Source organism: Eleutherodactylus coqui, chromosome 7 (assembly GCF_035609145.1).
Source record: "Eleutherodactylus coqui strain aEleCoq1 chromosome 7, aEleCoq1.hap1, whole genome shotgun sequence".
Taxonomy (NCBI): Eukaryota; Metazoa; Chordata; class Amphibia; order Anura; family Eleutherodactylidae; genus Eleutherodactylus; species Eleutherodactylus coqui.
In genome coordinates, this window is record NC_089843.1 from 229218140 (window position 1) to 229242697 (window position 24558).

A 24558-nucleotide genomic window follows, 5' to 3' on the forward strand; every position below is an offset into this window, starting at 1 on the left:
CAGACTTTCTTCCGTTTTCTTAATTATTACATAATTTTTCTAAACTTGCTTATAAAATCGCAAATACAAAAAGTGTCTTGCATTAAAGCCGGACTCTCGCGAGCGTATGGTAAAATGCTACGTATAAAACGCAGAGTTCTACCAGCGTGTGGAGTTGCGATCGCCGCGACTGATCGCTTGTGCATGACGGGTATCTCACGTACGCCGTCCTGCATCGGAATCCTGGTTTCTTCTTTTTTTTTTACTTTCCTTGTTTTGTTTCCCAGCGACATGCATATAAAAAGCCGCACATACGCCATGTAATTACACATGTACAGTGATAAAGGTGATGATAGTTAAATACCTTGAAATCGCACCATATCATAGCAGCAAGTTTAGATTAAAAGTAAACTAGTTCTTCAGGAAAGCATTTTACACCAAGGGGCCCATATTTTCCTAAAAGCAGGATGAGTCCAGCTAGTAAGCTCCTCAAATCTCATTTACCTAATTTTGCCGCTGATTGTCAAGACCAAAGGATGGCGCCGATATCTGACGGATGACCTGTTCAATTTGCTTCCAATATGGAGAAATAAGTGGACACGACCACAAATATATAAGAGCTTGCCCACCCGGCTTCTACAACGCCAACATTTGTGTGAGTCAGACAATTTATGCACTAATTTGTAATGGCTCGCCTGCAAACGGACGCAACGCGAGAAGCCATGAGAATGGCGGATAATAAAGTTAGCCTCCCATTCAGATAACGTGACCCCTCACACTGACAAAAGGAAGGCGAGTTAATAATCTTGTGCAGTAGGTTAGAGGTTTTCCTACTAACATTACATTTAATTAGTACAGTTTTTTTCAAACTCCGTCAGGGGACTGGTTAAGGGAAACCTCTCTGCACACTGAGATGGGCATTTAGTAATGGGACAAAGCTGTAGTGACTGGAGAGAGGGATGTTCTGATTGGTGCCGCAGTGAATGGCTTAGCGGTGATGAAGAGGATAGAAGGGGGGCAAAGTTTACACTGAGAGAGTCCCAGACCTCACAGGCACCATGGAGGAGAGTATCAGGGGTAGGTCATTTATAAATTGTAGATGGAGGGGCCCATAAGTCTGCGAGTAAACTTGTTCCTTATGAAGCTTCAGCCAGGGCACACATTATATAACTTTTAGAGGGACAATTTTTGACCAAGGTAGTAAAGAAATGAGGACAATTCTGATGAAACATTGAGACATCTTAGGGGGTGATCCCATTTTGGCAACTATTATCCCAAATTGCCCAGGAATTACATTCTATGAAGCTGTCTCTATCAAGAATATAATTACACCTAGCAGACTAACACACTAGTATCTAACACACTGCTATCCATTGTAATAACTTCTTTAACCCCTTAAGGACGTGGCCTTTTTTTCCCATTTTTGTTTTTTCCTTCCCCCTTTTAAAAAATCGTAACTCCTTTATTTACCCATCAACGTCGCTGTATGTGGGCTTGTTTTTTGCGGGATGAGTTGTATTTTTCAATGGTGCTAATTAATGTACTGAAAAGCTTGAAAAAAATTCTAAGGGGAGTAAAATTAAAAAAAAATAGAAATTTCGCCATCTTTCGGTGCGTCTTGTTTTAACAGCGCACAAACTGCAACAAAAATGACATAATAACTAGAGATGAGCGAATATACTCCTTACGAGTAAATACTCGATCGAGCACCGCGATTTTCGAGTACTTCCGTATTCAGGTGAAAAGATTCGGGGGGCGGGGGGAGGCGTGGCAGAGCGGGTGTAGCGGCGGGGAACAGGCGGGAGCCCTCTCTCTCTCTCCCTCCCCCCCCCCCCACTCCCCGCTGCAACCCCCCACTCACCCACGGCGCCCCCCGAATCTTTTCACCCAAGTACGGAAGTACTCGAAAATCGCAGCGATTGGGCGAAAAAGGGGCGTGTCCGAGTAGGTTCACTCATCTCTAATAATAACCTTATTCTATGGGTCAGTACGATTACCACGATACCAAACTTGTATAGTTTTTTTGTTCGTTTTCTTTTTTCTCGAAGACATTTAATTTTTTTAAATTATTTTCTGTCGCCATCTTCTGCACAGAATAACCTTTTTTATTTTTCCGTCGACATAGTTGGGCGAGGGATCCTTTTTTGGGGGATGTCATGTAGTTTTCGTTAGTACCAATGCAGAATACTTACTACTTTTTGATCGCTTTTTATTTCATTTTTTTCTGGGAGACAGGGTGACTCAAAAAGTGCATTTCTGGCGTTCTTAATTTTTTTTTCGGATTATGTTCACCTTGCAGGGTAAATAATGCACTACTTTCATAGAACGGACTCGGCGATACCAAATATGTATTTTTCTTTTAGGATTTAGATTTTTTTTATTATAGATATGGCAAAACGGGGTGATTTAAACTTTTATTACTTTTTTTTTTTATAATTGATAAACTGCCTGGCAAATCGCAGGAGTTGTATCAAGGACAGCTTGATAGACAGCCTGCTAAGGCAACCCCTGGGGCCTTTTAGAAGGGCCCTGTCTGCCTAACACCCATACTGCTCCCTGCGATCTCATGCGGGGGGCCCGCACGGGACCCCCGAACATCGGGGGATTTAAATGCCGCTGTCAGAATTGACTGCAGCATTTAAAGAGTTAATAGCCGCAATCGGCCACGTGGTCGATTGCAGCTATTGACCGCGGGTGTCAGCTGTAATAAACAGCTGATGCCTGCACTGTATGAATAGAGGTCGTGCCGCGATCTCTCTTCATACATACCCCGACGCTGCAGGATGTAAATGTACGTACGGAAGGGGTTAAATGTAAAGAATCAACCTAAGTGCCTTTTGTTGCAAGATCATTACACATGATGTGAAGGATTTTTATTAATATGCATTAATCAGCATCTCAGTTGTAGTTCTGATTTGTATTTGATAAACTGTATCTGCGGCCTTCAATAGATGGGGCACAAATGACCACAGAAACAGTAATGAAATCAACTTCTTTAATCAGTATGTCCAGGCATTTATCTGTGAAGCACAAAGCGAACAGTTATCCCCATAGAACAGATGTAAAACAGAAGAAACCTTTTAATTAGGTGTGAAGTCTACTAGGTCTCTAGGCTTACAGAGCTTTAAAAGGGGTTTTCTGGGCAAATGCTATTGATGACCCGTCCACAGGATAGGTCATTAACAATCGATGAGCGGGGGGGGATTCACCGCTCGGGATCCCACAGCAAAGTGGCTGACACCTAAAATATAGGTAGACCCTCTCTAATGTTCCTTTTACTCTGCACAATTCTCGTGTGCACGAGCGAAGGAGCCGGTGACGTCATCACAAGCTCGTTTGCGTTCACGCAGCGTGTTTAGACAGGCAGATTCATTGTTGAATCGTTAACTTCTCATTCACATTCCTCTATGAAACGCTGAACGACAAGTGAATGAGTCAACAATGATTTTTTGTTCTGCAGGAACTGAATGATGAACGAAAAGTGAACGATTCTCGTCCGTCATTCAGTCGTTGGTTCACATTTAGACTTGAACAAGTATATCGTTCACTTTTGTTCATTTGAATGGTTTTTTGAGCAGTAATCATTCTATCTACACGCACTTTAGGTTTCCATCATCCCCCACATAAGCCCGTAGTCATTAACCTTCAGCTCTGTTAATGAGCCCCCACCTATGGGCCACTCTGGCTGATCGCACTGCACAGGCTATATGTATAAGATGACTTCTAATATTCTTTATGGTAAGGGTACACTATTCCTAATAATACTCAGAGTCTGCATTGTCTGAGTTGGTTTATGCTGAGAAGACGACTGATTATATCCGTATGCTGTTTCAGAAAGTTGATGTGGTAATCGTCTTCATACTTTACTTTGTAGGCTGGACTGCTGATTTACCAAAAGTTGGAGAGCATGAATGAAAAGGAGAGACTTGCCTTATCCGCCCCCACAGGTAAATTCTATACTAATTTGAACTATTCTTTGTGGCGGCATCTGTATGGATCTTGTATCGTGTGTTTCAGCAGGAATGTATATTTTAAAAGGCATATGTTTCATAGGAGTGAGTTCTGGATCAACTGAAGTGAAGAACAAGTTGAGCGGTCTGTCACAGGAGCTCTTGAATCTGATGGATCTAGTCCCGGGTAATTTTGAGGCACAAAGGTAATATTCCTAGTATTCTGTTTTCATAATAGTGATGCAAACTACTTCTACCGTGTACCATTTATCCATCATTCACACTGGCGTATGTGTACTTCCGTCCGTGAATATGCAGCTTATTCATGGGTCGCAAATCGCTGCTCCCTTTTGTTTTACCGCCTACTAGCAATCTTTTTCTCATGTAACTAGGCAGCGTATTTACTCATGTAAAAAAAAAAAAAAACGCACAAAATCGCATTGATTTCATAAATACACAAGTATAATATTTTCTGCATATTTACACACAGCCATTGTTTCAATGACCTTCTCTATTGCGTAATATGCACCAAGATAGGACATACTGCATGTTTTTTCACGCTTAGGTGAAAGAACCCATTGATATCAATAGGCTCTATTCACTGCACATTACACACACAAAAATTGCATGCATAATACGCTGTAAAAATACGCTTTTTGTAAATAAGCCCTTAAAGAAAATGGTGGTTGTTATGTTAATAGTAGAGATAGCATCGCTCTTCTTGAGTAACTGCATACTGGTCCGAGCAGATTCGGGGTGGCGGTGGGGGGGAGAGTGACAGATCTCTCTCTCCCCCCGCTCACCCCCGCCCCAGAGCCCAGACCAGTATGCAGTTACTCGAGTAGAGCGATGCTCGCTAGAGTAACTGCCTTAACCGAGCGTGCTCGCTCATCTCTAGTTAACAGTAATAATAATGAGTCTGGGATGCTGTACACATGGGACTAAGGAGGGGGGGTTGTTAAGTACATAACAAATAACAAGTACAATAAAAAAAAAGAAATATATAAGTGACAGACTGATGGATTGCGAGAAAGGACCCTGCCCTGCAGTCTTAAGGCTCATTAGACGAATTTTAAGCGATAATTGTTGCTTGTAAAACGAACGCATTTGCGCGATAATCGGTACATGTAAATGCAAAGCCACTGAACACTATTCATTCACTTGTCGTATATCGCTGATTTTCACTCTGCATAAAATTGGTCATTAGTTTGCTTTTCTCCCGAATTACATTCTTTCTGTCTTTTAAAAGACTAAATGACTGGAGACGCAGGGCGATTGTTTGCTGTGCTAAACACAATGACTATGTTCATGGTGGCAGAAGATAATGGCTTTTCCTCACACTAATTAAAAACCTCCTGGCCAGAGATTCCTCACATAAACACACGTCCACCTGAGCAAACAACATATACAGTGTTTACATAGTAATGAAGGAAATAAAGAAGATTTCACACGATTATCTCTATATTGAAATGATCAGCATTTCTATGAAAAAAGTTGTTTTTCAAGGCACCTTCCTTGAATTTTAGGAGGAAGTTATCAAGGCCCTAATATTTGAGGACCAGGAGGTGAGGGAGCAGCCAGTACTTTTGGTAGCGAGGCCACGCATATTATGCCAGGGCAGCACTTTCCCAGTGGAATTCCCTCCACTGGGAAGAAGGGAAGGATCCGTAAAAAGTGCAGAGTCTGCTACAAACGAGGGATAAGGAAGGACACTATGTATCATTGTTAAACATGCCCCACACAACCCCACCTGTGCATAAAAAATTGTTTCAAGACATACCACACATCCCTGAAATTTTAATGTTATTCTTCCTTTGAACAAGCTTTATATGTTTTACCCTTATGTACTCCGCACAGCTTGTACATAAAGCCACATGCCAAGTCCTTCCCTTCTGAGCCCCGCCATGTGCCCAAGCAGTTTATGTCCACATATGGGGTATTTCTGTGCTCAGGGGCAATTGGGTAACACATCCTGGGGTGCCTTTTTTACTTCTGTCCCTGGTAAAAAAAATAAAAATCTGGGTCTAAACCTAAATAGTACTGGAAAAATTTGAATTTTTCATTATCAACTCAAAATGTAAAAAAAAAGTCTGAAACTCCTGTGGGTTCAAAATGCTAACTATGCCCCTTGATAAATTCCCTGAGGGGTCTAGTTTCCTAAATGGGGTCAATTCTTGGAGGTTTCAAATGTACTGGTACCTTGGGGGCACTGCAAACACTACAAGGGGTCTGAAAATGATTTCAGTAAAATCTGTATTAAAAAAGCCAAATAGCGCTCCCTCCCTTCTGAGCCCTGCCATGTGCCCAAATAACAGTTTACATCCACATATGGGTCATTTCGAAAAACTGCAGAATCTGGGTAATACATTAGGAGTTTTGTTTCTCTGCTAACTCTTGTTGTTTTATAGAAAAAATGGTTTAAAATTGAAATTTTCTAAAGCTGTAGAAAAATTGAACTTTTCTAATTTCTGATGCATTTTTCTTTCATTCCTGTAAAACATCCGAAGGGTTAATAAGCTTCCTAAATGCCATTTTGAATACTTTGAAGGGTGCCGTTTTTAAAATGGGGTTTTTCTGATAAACAGGCACGTAAAATCCACATCTAAACTGATTTGGTCTTTAAAAATTTAGATTTTGCAATTTGCTAGTAAATTTGAAAAATTACTGCTAAATTTATATACTTGGGGGAGTCCTAAAAAAATAAAATAATTATTGCAATATAAAGTTGGCCTATGGGAAATGTTAATTATTAAAGGGGTTGTCCCGAGCCAAAACCTCAAAATTTTCAATTAGCCCATTCCCCCTGTCACCCCCCGGCATAAAGCAGCCCTTTAAAGCGGTTATAAACCGCTTCCTACTTACCGTTTTGAAGAAATAATAACTTATAAAGTTCTTCTTCCAAGATGGCGCCTGTGATGTCCCAGGGTGCGTTCCAGGGTGCACCGCGCTTCCAGAAGGTTTTCATGCGCGCTCCCGAGACGCCGGTCACGTGAGCAGGTGACTGACGTCATCGGTGGAGGCGTGCACTTGTAATGAATGAAACGCCGCTCCTGTGCAGTGACAGACGAGCTGTATCGCGCGGGCACGCTGGAGCGGCTCGTTCACAGCGGGGAGAGTACAGACTGCGCAAGTGCGTCTAAAAAAGACTGCTGAGGAAGAAATTAGACGGCTCTATGGCGACGGGGACGCAGAGACAGCGCGAGGACGGAGACAAGTGAGTGAATAACTTCTGTATGGCTCATATTTAATGCACGATGTATATTACAAAGTGCATTAATATGGCCATACAGAAGTGCTTAACCCCACTTGCTTTCTCGGGACAACCCCTTTAACTATTTTATAGTGTTTAACTATCTGTCTTACAAAGAAAAATTCAAAGTTTGAAAATTGTGAATTTTTCCAAATTTTCAGTGAATTTGGTTTTTTTTTTCTACTAAAGACAAAATTTATTGATACAATTTTTATACAGACATAAAGTACAATATGTCATGAAAAAAACAATCTCTGTATTACATCGATAAGAAAAAGCATTCAAAGGTTATTGGCGCATAAAGTGACAGACATCAAATTTGAAAAATAAGCCTTGGACACTTCAAGTCCAAAATAGGCCATGTCCTTAAGGGGTTAATAATGAATTTGCTTAAAGGGACATTACATTTTGAATAAGTATAGACAAGGGAGATACAGCTGTGCTCGTCTTCATATATTATAATTAAAAATATATATATATCTTTAATGTCAACTTTTTATTCATTCAGTATGTAGCTAGCCCCTCAGTATATAGAAGTGAAATAGCATTGTTTTCTATTCCCTTCTATCTGAAACTCCTGGTCTCTTCCTTTGGTGGTCATGGGATCTCAATGCTGAGATTTACTTGGGTTTATGTGTTCAATTTTTTAATCAGCTTCTCAATCTGTGTGATGCTATTACATGGATCCCACCACAAAAACTGCTTGGAGGAGGGACACAAACACACCTGTCACAGTTACTGATGATGATCACACAGTTACAATAGAGGAGATCACAGCTCATCCTCCTGACTGTATGCTTAGAGTCTGTAGCTTATTTAGGTGAATACAGTATGTAATGCCAGTGTTTTGCCTGCAGCAGGGATGGTACAGCCTCTAGCTGCTTGTGTAATGCTGAGCTGTTGCATTATGGGATTGATGTGAAAATGAAAGCAAAATTTTATAAATCAAGATGCAGCTTGATAAGTATCAGACAGTAGGCTGCACAACATGGAAGTGACTGCAATTGCACCTCCAGAGTGTGATAAGATGAGGAGTTCAAGGATGTTAAAAATATGTTGTCACTGGAGTTGGCCTCTAAGTTTAGTCCTCAGTTTTTTAAATAATTTAAAATCTGATAGTGAAACCTTTTCAATTTTTCTAATCTGTTTTTATTTTCTGATTTGTAGTTTGTTTTTTTTAAAATTGTACTAATGGTTCATATTTAGGGGGCGGCCATCTTCCCTAGATTGCAGTTAATGGTATTTAGAGTGTAATTACAGCATCCACCTGGGCCTTTTAGCCCTCATGTCCACGGGCAGGTTGAATTCCACCTGCGGGAGGCCGCAGCGGAATCGCACCGTGCCCGTGGCCGAGAATAATTACTTACCTGTCCGGGTCTTCTGTGTCCCATCCGGATTTTCTTTCTTCTATACTTTGGACGTGTGTGAAAGCACCAGCGCTCCACGCGCATGCGCAGTTCTATTTTTTTTTTAAACTTCTGCTTTCCCATGTAAGCTGTCTTTGCGGAATCCACAGAAAAATGGAGCATGCTGCAATTAGTTTTCCAGGCCAAAAGGTCTGCAAAACAAATTTGCATGCTTTAATGCATTTGCGAACTCCCATGCATCCCTATGGGTGGCTTGATTGTGGATCCTCAGTGCAGATTCCACAAATCAAACCCGCCCGTGGACATTGGGCCATACACAATGGACGGAACACATTACATTATCTGGACATGGTCTGTGACTTGTGCAGATAAACTGTGATTATCACCTGTTGTGAAGGGTGGATCCTGTGTTATCTGGATGTAGGTATCTACTAGAGATGAGCGAGCATACTCAATAAGGCAAACTAGTCGAGCGAGTAGTGCCTTATTCGAGTACCTGCCCGCTCGTCTCTAAAGATTTGGCTGCCGGTGACAGGTGAGTTGCGGCGGTGAGCAGGGGGCAGCGAGAGGGAGAGATCTCCCCTCCGTTCCTCCCCACTCTCCCCCGCCGCTCCCCGCCCCCTGTCGGCACCTGAATCTTTAGAGACGAGCGGGCAGGTACTCGAATAAGGCACTACTCGCTCGAGGAGTTTGCCTTATCGAGTATGCTCGCTCATCTCTAGTATCTACCTGTCATTGTAATCCCACATGTGATGATTAGAACTGCTGAAACGTTCTCTATATAAGATCAGGCTCGCATGACCGGAATTAGCTGCAGCACGCAGCAATTATGTAATGACATGCGTACTTGCTGTGTGCTGCCAATCCCTATATATCATCCTGGCGTGTATGCGCACGTAATGTGCACCAAGATAGGACATGACACAATTTTTTTTCACGTTCCTATTCCACATGCATTGTGTAGGCAAGATAATTAAAGTCTATGGGATATTGGTACTGCGTATTATGAGTGCAAAAACTGCATGTGTGATATGCAGTGAGCACACACTCATTTAAGCCCGGCCTAACAGGAAGTGTCAGACTACTACGCTTAGTGGTCAGTGTGAAAACTGCAAAATTTTTAGTTTTTTTTGTTTGTTTGTTTTTTTAATGGAGATTTTGACATTGGAAATTGGGGGGAAAAAATTACCAAAGATTCAGCGTAAGACCTGCCAGTCAGGATCTGGTGGGAGGAGGAGGGTGAGCACATATGAATATGCATGAGCTTCAAAGGAGTCCTCTCCAGTGCAGCCCTGCAAAATTTTAAAAAGTAAGATTTGCAAAACCACTAAAGCGATCAGTGACCGACGGCTGGAATCATCATATATGTTACTATACTCTGCCCCCTGCAGGCCGTGCAGCTTCAGGACCTGACTCCTCCACATAGAGTTGCTGTAGAAAGTTAGAGCGCTGCTTGTTTATATACGTAAAGAAACATTTTTTGGAACTGACTGACTTCTCTTTCTGTGTATCTTACTTCGTAGAGCTGTAGATATTCTTGCTCAGCTTTCTTCAAGTGTGGAAGAGTTAAGACACATTATTTTAGATGCCTCCAAAGAACATAAAACTACTGCAGAAGTGGAATATCTTTCTCGTGGCGATACCAGTTTAGCAAGCATAGAAGACGATTATACACAGGAAAAGAGCAATGAGCGTGCCAAGCATCCTGATACTTTACATCAGCGTCAGCAGGGGATAACCATAGATGAGCTTCACCTGATTGAGCAAGAAGAGGCCGAAGATGTGATGACGTTTGATGAGGTAAGATGAGGGTTTTGTTGTTTGTTTTTGGTTCGTTCTCTTCTCAATCTAATCCTGACTTTCATATAAACTGTATCCACAGTGCCTGAAACTAATTTATGTAATTATATCAAGTAAAGGCAATAATCCGGAAGCTGAGCATCTTGGACTTCAAGCTGAAGCCATAATAATTAATTTGAAACACAAAGCATGTTAAAATTGTAGATGCTTTCATTATACAACAATTCACACTTTATTTACATAAAACTTCTGAAACTCCTTCCCACAAATTGGTGTAAAATTACATTATCAGGGTACGTTGTTCCTGCAAGATGGGGTGATAAGGAAATTCTTCTAACACAGTCTCTTGTTTCACGGTGCGGAATGGTAAGTGGGTACATGTATTAAGGAGAGAGAAATAAAGAGGTGCCAAGGGATAAGAATACGGGCCTCGGAGATTCCTGCAAGCAGTAGCAAGCATCTGGCTGACACCTCAATATAGAAGGCTTTTAAGATGAAATTCTGGCTAACTGCCACCAGGAATCTTCCTTCCATGCTATTGGCCCACCGCCAGGCAACACCCGCTGTTGGTGCTGGAATACAGTGGGGTTGGAGTGAAGCCACTGCGCCGACCTGTGTGTAGTGGTCGGCATCTTGTTTATTGCAGGCGCAGCAATCATTGAACACAATGGAACCCCCAGCCTGCAATAACAAGCGCAGGTCCAATTGATTTCAATGAAAACTGTGTGTGCAATTACAAGCACCGGCCACTATACCGGGGTCAGAGCGGCGGCTTCCACTCCATCCCCGGTGTATCCTGGCTGTGACAGCGGATGCTGCCTGGAAAACCCCTTTAATATAATACATTCTTAACAAAACTTTTAGCCACTTTGTATTGTTTTGGTTAAAGTTAAACACACTGACCCTCATGCTACTGCCTGTCTCATTAGGCCAGTATTTGAGCTATGTACATGGAGAGAACATATACCCTAGAACATTTTGTTTACAGTGGAGCTGCAATACTACCGAGGAAAGGGTTAAACACGGACAGAAGCAGAGCAACACACACTGATGTGCAAATGAATTTAGGAGTACGGGTCAGAGAAGAAGGCCAAGTCAGAAATACAGGTATTTAATTTCACAGGGACTTCTCAGTGCAAAAGTAGGGACATACACCTGGGCCTTGAGTTGAAAGTACAGGGACTGAGAGGAGTAGTGATGCTTATGGTCCAGAGGAACACTACCGAATGCAATATTGCTGCATTATACATATGTTGGAGTCAATTACCAAGATAGTAAGCTATGCCACTGAAAATGGCAGCTTATTCCAGGCACATGCACATCAGTCTTATTAACAGGAAGGCTGCTGGTTTAACCATTGCAAATTATAGTATTGTATTATTATAAACTCACTAACGCTCTCTTCTATTCTGTGATTGTTCTCTGAGAGAAACCAAGTAATCTTGTAGATATGATACCTTTTAATGGCTAACAAAAATACATGATGTTACGGCAAGCTTTCAGATCCTCTATTGATCCTTCCTCAGGCTAAAATGTGACTGGTTTGGATGGGGCACATATATAATATACAAATGCAGGGAGGATGCCTCCTCTTGATTTGAAATACAAATGTTCACACACAGAAATTTGGGACTGTTTTGCACTCAAAACTTAAAACCACAGGCAAACAGAGCTGAGCCATAAATACTTAATCAGTCCACTGAGCTTAGGAATGTGACAGCTTTATAATGTGTCTTATCTCTCCTTCAACCTGCACATGGAAGGAGATGCAGCACCACCAATTGGATGGCAACATTATTACAAGTCAAGTTCTCAATTTTTATTAAAGGGGTTGTCCCGCGAAAGCAAGTGGGGTTCAGCACTTCTGTATGGCCATATTAATGCACTTTGTAATGTACATCGTGCATTAATTATGAGCCATACAGAAGTTATTCACTTACCTGCTCCGTTGCTAGCGTCCTCGTCTCCATGGAGCCGTCTAATTTCAGCGTCTAATCGCCCGATTAGATGCGCTTGCGCAGTCTGGTCTTCTCCCTTCTGAATGGGGCCGCTCGTGCCGGAGAGCTGCTCCTCGTAGCTCCGCCCCGTCACGTGTGCCGATTCCAGCCAATCAGGAGGCTGGAATCGGCAATGGAGCGCACAGAGCCCACGGTGCACCATGGGAGAAGACCTGCGGTCCACTGTGGGTGAAGATCCCGGCGGCCATCTTCGCAAGGTAAGTAAGAAGTCACCGGAGCGCGGGGATTCGGGTAAGTACTATCCGTTTTTGTTTTTTTTTAAAACCCCTGCATCGGGTGTGTCTCGCGCCAAACGGGGGGGCTATTGAAAAAAAAACAAAAACGTTTCGGCGCGGGACAACCCCTTTAAGTTTAAAAAAAAAATGAGTGGAAAGAGGTCATCCCTCTTGACTTCCTTCAGGCCTTTCATATTTTCCACTTATGCAAGAATCCCAGGCTGCTCTATGCTGTGTCCCTGGCTACAAAAATGTTTTGCCACAGGTAGTTCAGTCTTTTCCCTCTGTAATTGAGTGGCGATGAGATCTCATCCTGGCTCTCAGTTTTTCTCCTGTTTCCCCAATATAAAGCCCCCCCCCAGCAGGATATTTACTGCACATGAACAGGTACACAACATTGGACATGGAACATGTGAATGTCCCTGGGATCTTATAGTCCTGCTGTGTGTTGGGGATTTGTATCCTGTCCGCAGTCAGTATATGTGAGCAGGTCTTGCAGCTCCTTACCTTACAGGGATAAGTTCCTTTTTGTGTGTCAGAAGGCAATACACTACTGATTATAGAGTTCCTCAAATTAGGAGGTTCCTGTAACATAAATAAATCAATATTCGGTGTGACCACCCTTTGCCTACAAAACAGCATCAGTTCTTCTAGATACACTTGCACACAGTTTTTGAAGGAACTGAAGATGGAGGTTGTTCCAAACATCACGGAGAATTAACTACAGATCTTCTGTGGATGTAGACTCTCTCAAATCCTTCTGTCTCTTCATGTAATCCTAGACAGCTTGGATGTTGAGATCAGAGCTCTGTGGGAGCCATATCATCACTTCCAGGACTCCTTGTTCTTCTTTACACTGAAGATAGTTCTTAATTACATTGGCTGTATGTTTGGGGTTGTTTTCCTGATGCAGAATTAATTTGGAGCCAATCAGACACCTCCCTGATGGTATTGCATGATGGATAAGCATCTGCCTATATTTTTCAGCACTGAAAACACCATTAATCCTGACCAAATCCCAAATCCATTAGCTGAACTGCAGCCCCAATCTTGTAAGGCAGTGTTTCCCAACTCCCGTCCTCAAGGCACCCCACCAGGTCATGTTTTCAGGATTTCCTCAGTATTGCACAGGTGATGTAATTATTGTTGGTGCCTCAGACATTGCCACAGGTGTTCTTACCATAGGATATCCTGAAAACATGACCTGTTGGGGTGCCTTGAGGACCGGAGTTGGGAAACACTGTTGTAACGAACCTCCACCATGCTTCACTGTTACCTGCAGACACTTATTATTGTACCGCTCTCCAGATCTTCAGTTAAAAAACTGCCTTCTATTACAGCCAAGTAGTTGAAATTTTCACTTATAAGTCCAGAAAAGCTGCTGCCATTTTTCTGCACCCCATTTTCTATGTCTTCATCATAGTTGAGTTACTTGCCCTTGTTTCTATGTCAAACAAAGTTATGGCTTTTTGGCTGCAATTCCTCCATGAAGACCGGTTTTGGCCAGACTTCTCTGAACAGTAGACGAATGTACCTGGGTCCCAGTAGTCTCTATCAGTTCTGAGCTGATGGCAATGCTAATCATCTTCTGTTTTCGAAGGAAAGTAAACATGATTTCCCATTTGTGTCATTGGGGAATACCGCTTAACCATGTGGTATACAGCAACTGCCAATTGGAGAGGGACACTAAGTAGAAAACGAGTTGGCTCCTCCCACTTTCTATATATCCCCTGCAGGCACTCATCTATTCAGTTTTTAGTTTAATGTCTGAAGGAGATGGACAAGCGGACGGCGATCCTCCTGGGCCGCTCAGAAGAGGTCAACACAACCTCTACCTCCACACAAGGAAGGCGAACGGGCAGCTGATTCCTGATGCAGTTGAAAGCAAGGTGGCACGACTGGGTTCTAGCACATGACCTGCTACTTCCTCGAGCCACTCCTGCCCCGCCCTGGGGATCGTAGGCAGTGAGTTAGAGGGACCCTGCAGGGAGAACCGGTACTTGTCTATCGTCAAGGGAGGAGGAAGACCGGTAAGTAGGCAACACTATCTTCGCCTGCAGTCCCCACCCACCCCCATTGCGGCCCCTATGTTTGTGCTGGGGGCATCCAGTCACAGCAGGAGCCGGACGAGGCAGCAGCAGGCTCCATTTCCATGCAGCCTTCGCAGGTCAGTGAACCGGAATGGGTGGCCCCCCTGTCTCAATCGGTGGCAGACTTGTCCAGGGCCTCCATGGCGATCCTGGACAGATTGGATCAATTGGCAGTCCCATCGGTCAGACCAGTCTCCGATGATGAGGGATCTCGGCTGCGGGGCCCGTCACATGGTAGACCACCTAACAGAAATAGAGGCTCTCTTTCAAGGCAGTCCTCGGGCTGTCTGGCTTCATCCTCGCGATCCATGCCGGGGGCTCAGCTGCAGTTGTTCCTCAGCAGTAATAGTTCGGCAAAGCGGCTTCCTGAGGCTCTCTGGGTCTCTTTTTGTGGTACTGGACGGCCCAAGGGGGGCCTTGCCTGCATCCAAGGGGGCCATATTGCATTCGATACGCTCTGTGGTGGTTGAAGCATATCAGGCCAAGGGTGAGAGCTTTCTTTTTCACGGCACACCTTACTTGAGCGTTGGGGGGCCTTATGGGCAATGCGAAGTGGAGTCTATGCTGCCATGGCTTGTAAGGCTGCGACATGGCCGTCGCTGCACACTTTCAAAATTTTACCAGGTGAAAACCTTTGCATCTGTTGACGCTGCCCTCTACCGGTCGATTTTGCAAACGGCAATGGACCGCTCTCACAGGTTTTGAACAGGTTTCCCAACCTGGGGGACTGCTCTAGAACGTCCCATGGACAAGCTGTGTCCCTCAATGACACCAAGGAGAAACCTAGATTTTTTGCACTTGCCGTAAAATCTTTTTCTCCTTTGGCGAGCAGCACCCACCCGATAAGGGTACTTTTTTTTCCTTATATGTTTTTAGTTCTTTTCCCTGGCAGGGGTTTCTCTATGTTGTCACTCAGGCGCCTTCCTATGGTGGTATATGCGCTACCATATGATATCGGGCCCTACCGGGGCACTCCTACTGCTTGCGTACAAAACTTACTAGCTGATTTGCCTGCAGGCTGTATATATAGCAAGTGGGAGGAGACATCTTGTTTGCTACTTAGTGTCCATCTCCAATCGGCAGTTGCTGTATACCCCATGGTTAAGCAGTGTCCCCCATTGAACGAAACAAGAAAGAGATTTTTCGGTGAGTACAAAAAATCTAGGTGTGTCTGCCATCTGCTGCACTAAGTTTCCTTGGCCTACCACATCTACGGTCCTCAAAGTTGGCTGTTTTTTTGTGCTTCTTCAAAAGAGTTTAAACAGCACATCTTGAAAACCCCAGTCCCATTTTTTTCTTTTGCTTATCTTCAGCATATACACTGGGCAAAGCTCCTTACCTATATACCTGAGTACAGTCTATGACAGATACCGAACAGTCCATCCTTCACTCATAAACTGATTTGGTATCAGTTTAATGAATCTGTTGGTAAAAGCTATGGAAAACCTATTATGAATTCATTAAGTGGTTGCCTCTAACAGTTGCCATAAATTATAAGAACACCTACAAGTATCCACATATTGCAATAAATAGAAAACCAAAATACGTCTTTATTCTTCACATCATATATAAAAACAATAACAAAAAGGCATGAGCATATCCATGATAAATTGAGATACCATCAGGGTATGTGAAAAGTATGTATATCAATAAAGTCAAGCATGCAGTACAAAAACTTGGTTGTTGGGATAGTCTCCTACGCATTAGAGGGTTGACTGGTACAGGTTTGGTCAGTATTCATTTAATGTGTATGGCCACCTTAAAGCCCCATTTACACGCAACGATTCTCGCTCAAAATTTGTTCAAACGATGGTTTTTGAGCAATAATCGTTGCGTGTAAACGCTTCCATCTTTCACTCTTCGGTTGGAAGATGATTTTTAGGTAAGCTTAAAATCCATCATTCAGTCAGAGAGAGATAGCAGGGATGGCACACTATGTTCTCCACGGGAGCAGCTGATTACATTGTATTCTGCTGAAAGCCCAGGGGAGCCCATGCGAAGACAATGCAGCTGAGCTCAAAGTCCAGACCACATGCTGGAGGCTCATTTACACTCAAATGAAGGTAATAATTAGTGTTCATTAGCAGTTTATGCAAAACGATCGCTAAAACTGTCAGTGTTTCCATCCTTTGAAAGGTTGTCTTTGCGTATAAATGGACCTTGAAATTGTCAGCGGATCGCACCTAATTTAGATTCTTGTATCAATGGTCTGCATATTTCATGTCTATGGCCAGCTTTAGAACAAGATTTTCACACATTTCTGCAAATTGCACTACAATGTGTGTGTCTAATAATTGTGTTTTAACAATCTTACTCCTACTTCCACAATTACAAACTTCTAGAAAGAAGGATGTTGTAAAATCCACCAAATGTATTGATGCAGCTCCACCTTTTGGCTCAGAATGTTGATGTGTATTTGTAGATAAGCTATGCACTGATGTAAGGAAAGGTGTTTAATATTACTAGTTGTTGGCACCAAATTTATCATTCCATGTGTATAATGAGTTAATAAATCACTGCCATTAATGTGGGGATAGAACCTTGTGCCCTCAATAATGTCTTACTCTTGATGTCCTCGTTTGTTTGAGATTTGTTAAAGGGGTTTTGCTGGCTAACGCTGTGGATGACTTATCCTTAGGATAGGTCTTCAATAGTAGATCATTGAGAGTCCGCCTTTCAGGAACCCTGACAATCAGCTAGAAGAATAGCTACTATCGGAGCTTTAGAAGATTCTACCATACAGCAGGAAAACTCACACTGCTATCCTTTCGGCAGTGGTACAATTTGGTATTGCAGCTCTCTCAATTCACTTCTATGGGAAAAAGTTGCAGTGCCAAACAAGGCCACTGATGGACAGCTTTATAACTTTTCTGGCCAGCTGACAGCAGCTCTTAACTGCTGATCAGCAGGGGTCCCGAGCGGTGGACCTCCACCGTTCTGCTATTGATAATCTAAGGATAGGTCATCAGTGGTGATCACTTGGAAAGCTTTTGACCAATACATCTTGTATTATGTTTATTGAACTATAGGATGACGGGAAACCTGAACCATGTAATGTATTTCATGATGATGATGAAGAATTTGAGTCAGAGATGCTCAAGGTAAGAATTTTCATTTATTCTCCTCTCAACGAAGCACTTACTGTCCTTTTATGTACTGATTTTAAAAATATGCTAATACAGAGGTGGTGAACTCATGGCATGGCAGCAATTTTTTGTAGAATCTGAACTGTGTAATCTAACCAACAAGCCCCAAACAATGCAGGGTATTTGCAGAATTTATTTTTAACTTTTTTTTAAGAACCAATGACATATGGAACGGGCTTGGAAGTTGAACCTGCTTGATACCCAGCAAACTATCAGCTGTTTCACATGGTTCAGAGCTGCCAACGATTGCTGTAATCAAAGGTAGCAATACTGACTGCACTGCTAAGCAGCTAGTTGGAGGGAGGGGAGGCCACCTCCTGTAGCCCAGCAACCTCCCTGGTTGCCGATGGGAGGCCATGGCAGTCTGGGGCCATGTTAGGGCTCCCAGACATGTTGTGGATCTTAGCCTATTAAGCCCTGCCTCAGGTTTGGCTTAATAAGCAGACATCAGAAGCACAAAATGCTACTCCTATGGGGACTTACTTTTTTTTTTGAAGGCATCTTTATATTTTAGAAAATAAAGCAAAAAACACATTTTCATAGTTGGTCTCGTCGCATTTAGAAACATCTGAACTGATGAAATATTGGATTGAAAACAAATCCATAATGTTAAGATTGCAGTTTTTGTTGGCACCATGCCACTCAAGAAAAAAAATGACTAAAAAGTGGTCAAAAAGTTTTATGTCCCCCCCCCAGTGGCACTTCTGAAAACTACAGCAGTGGTAAAAGATAATAAAAACCTTATTTTTGTGGTATTGCCACAGTCGTACTGACTGACAGAATAAAATGAACATCTTACTTATACCGGACTGTGAATGCTGTAAAAACACAAATCCCCCAGAAATGGCGCAACGATGTCTTTTCCATTTAACCCTAGTTAGAAATCTTGCAAAGTCTTGTAATACATTCTATGATGCATTAAATTGTACCAATACTATATACAACCTGTTCCACAGCACGAGCCCCAACATGGACAAATAAAGTTATAGTTCCTGGAGCACGGGGATGAAAAAATAACAAAAAACTGAAAAATGGCTGGTCTTTAACCCCTTAATGACGCGGCCTCTTTTTCTTTTTCCATTTTCGTTTTTTTCTCCCCCTTCAAAGAATTTGTAACTCCTTTATTTATCCATCGCCGTCGCTGTATGAGGGCTTGTTGTTTTTTGCAGGACGAGTTGTATTTTTCAATGGCGCTATTTACTGTACCATATAATGTACTGAAAAACGTTTAAAAAAATTCTAAGTGGAGTAAAATGAAAAAAAAAAAAGACATTTCGCCATCTTTTAGTCTTGTTTCTACGGCGCACAAATGGCAACAAAAGCGACATGATAACTTTATTCTATGGGTCAGTACGATTACTATGATGCCAAACTTGTATAGGTTTTTTCTTACTATACTACTTTTTTTTTTTTTTTTCAAAGACATTTAATTTTTTTTCAATTATTTTCTGCAGTCATTTTGTGCGCGCAATAACTTTATTTTTCTGTCGACATAGTTGAGCAAGGGCTCATTTTTTGCGGGATGTCAATAGTATCAATTTGGAATACATACGACTTTTTGACTTTTTTTTGGTAGACAGGGTAACTAAAAAAGTGCATTTCTGGCGTTCTTTATTTATTTATTTTTTGGACGACGTTAACCGTGCGGGAAAAATAATGTGCTACTTTAATAGATCGGACTTTTACAGACGTGGCGATACCAAATACATATTTTTATTTTATAATTTAGATTTTTTAATAATAGATATGGCAAAAGGGGGGTGATTTAAACTTTTATAACTTATTTTTTTTTTACAATTCAAAAAACTTTATTGATTTTTTTTTTTTTTTTTTTACTTTACTTTGAAGTACCCCTGGGACTATAGCATTACGTCATACTGCAATTTAACAGGCAGTCTATCAAGCCACCCCACGGGGATCGCTTGATAGGCAGTCTGGTAAGGCAGCCCTGGGGCCTGTCATTAGGCCCCTGGCTGCCATGACACCTGCACGGCTCCCCTGATCTCACCGCGGGGGGGGGGGGGGGGAGGGACGTGCGAGACCCCCGAACGTCGTTCAGGGGATTTAAATGCTGCTGTCATAATTGACAGTGGCATTTAAATGGTTAATAGCCGCAATCGTCCGAACGCCCGCGGGTGTTGCCACGCAACCTCTCTTCATACATACCCCGCCGCTCCATGACATACCGGTACGTCATGAAGCGGGAAGGGGTTAAAAGGGATTAATAATTATCAAGAAGAGGAATATAAAGGAAAGCCAACTGTCTCAAAACGCCTCAGATTACTGTACATTAGGTTGAACATTATATGCTGCTTAGTAAAACCTGGGGATAAAACAAGATGTTAGTGAGTACTTCCTTTATCTCTCGTGGTAAGGCCTACTCTAGTGGAAATGGTACCTTTCGTTTGTCTTACTTTAATTCTCAATTTTTTTCAAAATTAACCTGTAGTTATTTCAGATTCTGTGTTTTCTGCCTTTGATTAATTCTACTAGAAGATTTTTTCTTTCATAACAGAAGAGAAACCTGGAATAAAGCTAGATTCACTGAAACTTCCTACTGGTCAAAGCGCTTCAGCATTTCCTAATTGTTAATACTGCGGTACTTATCAAAATGACAACAAATAACGGTGTGGAAGTCTGAGATTTTGAGAAACTCTTCATCACAGATTAATTTCTATTAAGTGTAGGCTTCTGAATAAAAATAAAAAAATATGATCACTGGTCATGTGATTAGAGCAATTTGTTAACTTGTTGTTAAAGTTAACTTTGGTGTTAGGGGCTCTCTTTCTTACTCATCTATCTTGCCATTACAGATGCAGCCAAGTTTAACTTTACTTTTAACTCCTTCCCGCTATAGGATGTACAGTTACGTCCTGTGGCGTTGGGGTATGTATGAAGAGAGATCACGCGACTATCTCTCCTCATACATCGCAAGTGCAGGCTGTTTATTGCAGCCGACACCCAGCGGCAACAGCTGCAATTCCCGTACGCGCCAATCAAGCCATTCCCATGGGATGGCTTGATAAACTGCCTGCCCAATCGCAGTATGATGTGATGCTGCGGCATTTCATCATACTGCAGGAGCGATAAAAGCATCGCATGTCGTGGTCCCCTGTTGGGACTAAAAGAGAAAGTAAAAAGAAAATCAATAAAGTTTTACTAATTGCTTAAAAAAAGTAATACAAGTTTTAAAAAAAAGCAAAAAAAACTTTTTGCCATATTTACAATAAAAGAATCTAAATAATAAAACAAAAATACATATTTGGAATCACTGCTTCCGTAAAATTCCAATCTATCAAAGTAACACATTGTTCACCCCGCACGGTGAACGTTGTCAGAAAAAAAACTAAGAACCTCAGAAATGTGTTTTATTTGGTCACCCTGTCTTAAAGAAAAAATAAAATAAAAGACAATCAAAAAGTCGTATGCATTCCAAAATGGTAATAACGCAAACTACAGGGCGTCTCGCATAAAATGAGCCCCTGTACAACTATATAGACGGAAAAATAAAGAAGCTATTGCGCGCAGAAGATGGTGGCAGATAATAATTTAAAAAAAAATGTCTTTGAAAAATAAAAGTAGTACAGCAAAATAAAAAACCATATAAGATTTGTATCGTAGTAATTATACTGACCCATAGAATAAAGTTATTATTTCATTTTTGTTGCTCCGTAAAAACAAGACGCACTGAAGGATGGCGAAAGTTAGTTGTTTTCTTCTTTTTTTTTTTACTCCACTTAGAATTTTTTTTTAAAGTTTTTCAGTACATTGTATGGTACATTAAATCATTAAATAGTAGCATTAAAAAATACGACTCGTCACGCAAAAAAAGAAGCTCTCATACCGCTATGTAGATGGATAAATAAAGGAGTTAGGATTTTTTAAAAGGGGGGAGGAAAAAACGAAAGTGGGAAAAAAAAGAAAAAGGGCCTCATCATTAACGGGTTAATGCATTACTGTAACTATCTGTGCCATGATTTATTTGTACTTTCAATGGTTTTTCAATAGCTTTTCTAGTGTGGTGATACCAAATAATAGCTTTTCAGTTGCTTAAACAGAATTAACTTATTGCAGAAGGTTATAATAAGCTAGTTAACCTTGGCTCTGTCGATAAATCGTTACTGATATCAAATGAAATGTTTTGGTGGAGCCATGATACAAGACAGGAAAGACAGGAGCTTCATGTAGAGACCCCTGCAGAGCAATACATTGAATAAACAGGACCTGCTCACCTTAAGGCCCTTTTAGACACAACGATTATCGCTCAAAATTCCCTCAAAAGCCGTCTTTTGAGCGATAATCGTTGTGTCTAACTGCACTGACATCCTGCAGTTTTCGTTAAGCCGTCGCTCATCCTTGTCTTTCAGCATGCTGAAAGACAACGATAAGCCTTATCAGGAATTTACAGCAGGATACAGCTGATACTATTGTTTCAGCTGTATCCTGCTCCCTGATGACAGGCTGGGTATGAAGTACAGAGTGGTCCAGCTCTGTTCTCCATACCCCACTCAGAGCGCTCAGCTGTATGACGGTCGGGCGCACGGAGCGGTAAACAGCTGGATGCAGAAGACAAGCGGGGACACCCCTCTTTTCTTTGCATCCTCCGCTCGTAGCGCAATGTGATAGCTCAATGTTTGAGCGATCATCTTGCGCTGTAAATGACACAACGATTATCGTTTAAAAGACATCTTTTGAGCGATAATCGTTTTGTCTAAATGGGCCTTTACCCAAGCCTAATGCAGACCTCCGTCAGTGCTGTAATTAGGTAAGACGGCCCACCACAAATGACCCTCTGTGAAGCAATAGATGGTCTCTTCGTTGGAGATAACACCGACAGGCCCTGGAGCTTCCAGGTGATTAGTGGGGACTTACCTGATGAAAAGGCCATTATTTGTCCTTGTCCTGTACATATACTGTATCTGCTCTCAAGGCTTTCTATACCCACCCCTTTCCCGGTGTGTGCGCCAGATGGAAGCTCCAGGACCTTCAGCCTTTATCTTCAGCCTGGGTGGAACCATAATAGCTTAGTTATTCAAAATTGATACTCAAGTCTTCTGAAAAATGAATTCTGTTGGTCCACTACAATTTTTTCTTTGGTACAACTGTGTCACATACTTTTTCAGGATTCTAAAGTATATAAACTTGTACACCAACACTCAAAATGTGTTGATTTTATTACTAATGCCTCTTAAATTCTCAGAACTATAAAACGGCTGGTATTTTTACCATGTAGTCTAGAGTACTTCTGGATTCTACTCTAAGAAATATGGTTGGTAACTTCCACAAGAACACAGTTAATCCCTCTCTAAAAAGAACTCCGTTATACAGTATATATATGCGGCACTTTAGCTACTATGCAGGTAGTGTCTCAATAAAGATTCCGGATGTCCCCGCTGCTCCATTTCTGATGCAGATCTAATTATATTTTGGCATTGTCCTAAATGGTTTGAATTGGAACTGAAGAATTGGACACAAATTGTAGATCTGTTATCCTTATTGTTCCAAGTAGACTTCTTGTCCGAACAAGTTAGCTGCATCTTTGGTGCTGAGGTTCGTCTGTCTAGTGACAGCAGGGCAAAGATGATAGTTCTTCAAGGCCTACTTCTGGAAAGAAGGGGCATTATTATTTTATGGACGTCCCCTAATCCAGCATCAAGGAAAATTGGATATACTTGATGAAATAATTTCTGCTACTCGAGAAATGCCAGTTATCCTTACAGTAAGAGCATGAGTCCGCAGAGAGTAGTGAGTGGCTGCAGCTGTCAGATGGGTATATGGGTATATCACTGCTGGAGCCATGCACACAGGTGGGCATGGGGGATGTCAAACTGGTAAGTATAGCTGCTTTTTGGTTAGCGTATTTCCTGCACTCTTTTTGTCCCGGACAACCCCTTTAATGTGGCCCTATTGTAAGCGGTAGCTGCTTCTTGCTAAGTATTTAAAGGGAAATGGTGCAGTGGGGTGGTTTTTCACCACAATCTACTGGGCACTGAGATCCACTACCTTTTTGAAGAATAATGAATAGCTGCTATTCTTTTTTTAGTATGCAGAGGCCCTGGATGAAAGCTTAGAGTCGTTCTCTACAAGCTGTCCGCAAATACTGGTACCCCACAATAATGCTGTGGATGAGGAAGAAGATGAAGGCATAGAAGAGGAGGAAGATGATGATTGGGGTATGAACTGCTATATAAAAACACTGTTTCCTCTGCAGATCATTTCCATATACTTTTCATTAGATTGCTCCTACAGTCATAGCCTCTGCTAATATGCTGGGGAAAACATCAGTCACTAAGTAGTTATTTTGGCCGTATATTCAGCCATATTGTACTTCAAGAGAAATCTATAAAGATCTTGTCTTATCAGGGCGACCCCTTTTCTAAATGCAGCTTGGGGACCTATTCACATTTCTTCTGCACTGCTGTGCAGAATAACGTGACGGAGGACATTGCTTGCTCACAGGGTGCCATGATGGTGGGTGGTTGTCATTGTTGTCGTTACTCTTAGAGGTAGAGGAGAATGGGGATGCTTTGGAGTAGACATCCTATTTGCACATTACACAGCTTTTCTTTAATTATTAATAATGTATAGACATTGAGTAAATTGGAAAGGTACAAAATTTCAGTGTGCATTGAATGATCCTCAATTGGTTTATGTGCGATGGCTGGAGACTCGTGCATGGGTCCTGTTATGAGAATACGACCAGTCAGCTACCTGTGTTTCTCCAGGCCTGATGCAAGGTTGGG

The 24558-nt window shown here is 41.9% G+C and overlaps 1 protein-coding gene across 3 annotated transcripts in view; it reads left to right on the forward strand.

Moving 5' to 3' along the window:
* Positions 1-24558, forward strand: part of WRN (WRN RecQ like helicase) — a 148021-nt gene that overhangs the window by 25203 nt on the left and 98260 nt on the right. For 2 of the 3 annotated variants that reach the window (XM_066574530.1, XM_066574531.1), the window contains exons 7-11: positions 3854-3926; positions 4033-4135; positions 10070-10346; positions 17699-17770; positions 23859-23988. In XM_066574530.1, the coding sequence (XP_066430627.1) occupies positions 3854-3926; positions 4033-4135; positions 10070-10346; positions 17699-17770; positions 23859-23988 (655 nt within the window). Of the gene's footprint in view, positions 1-3679; positions 3718-3853; positions 3927-4032; positions 4136-10069; positions 10347-17698; positions 17771-23858; positions 23989-24558 lie in introns of those variants that run through there. The other variant, XM_066574532.1, reaches the window with a different exon arrangement.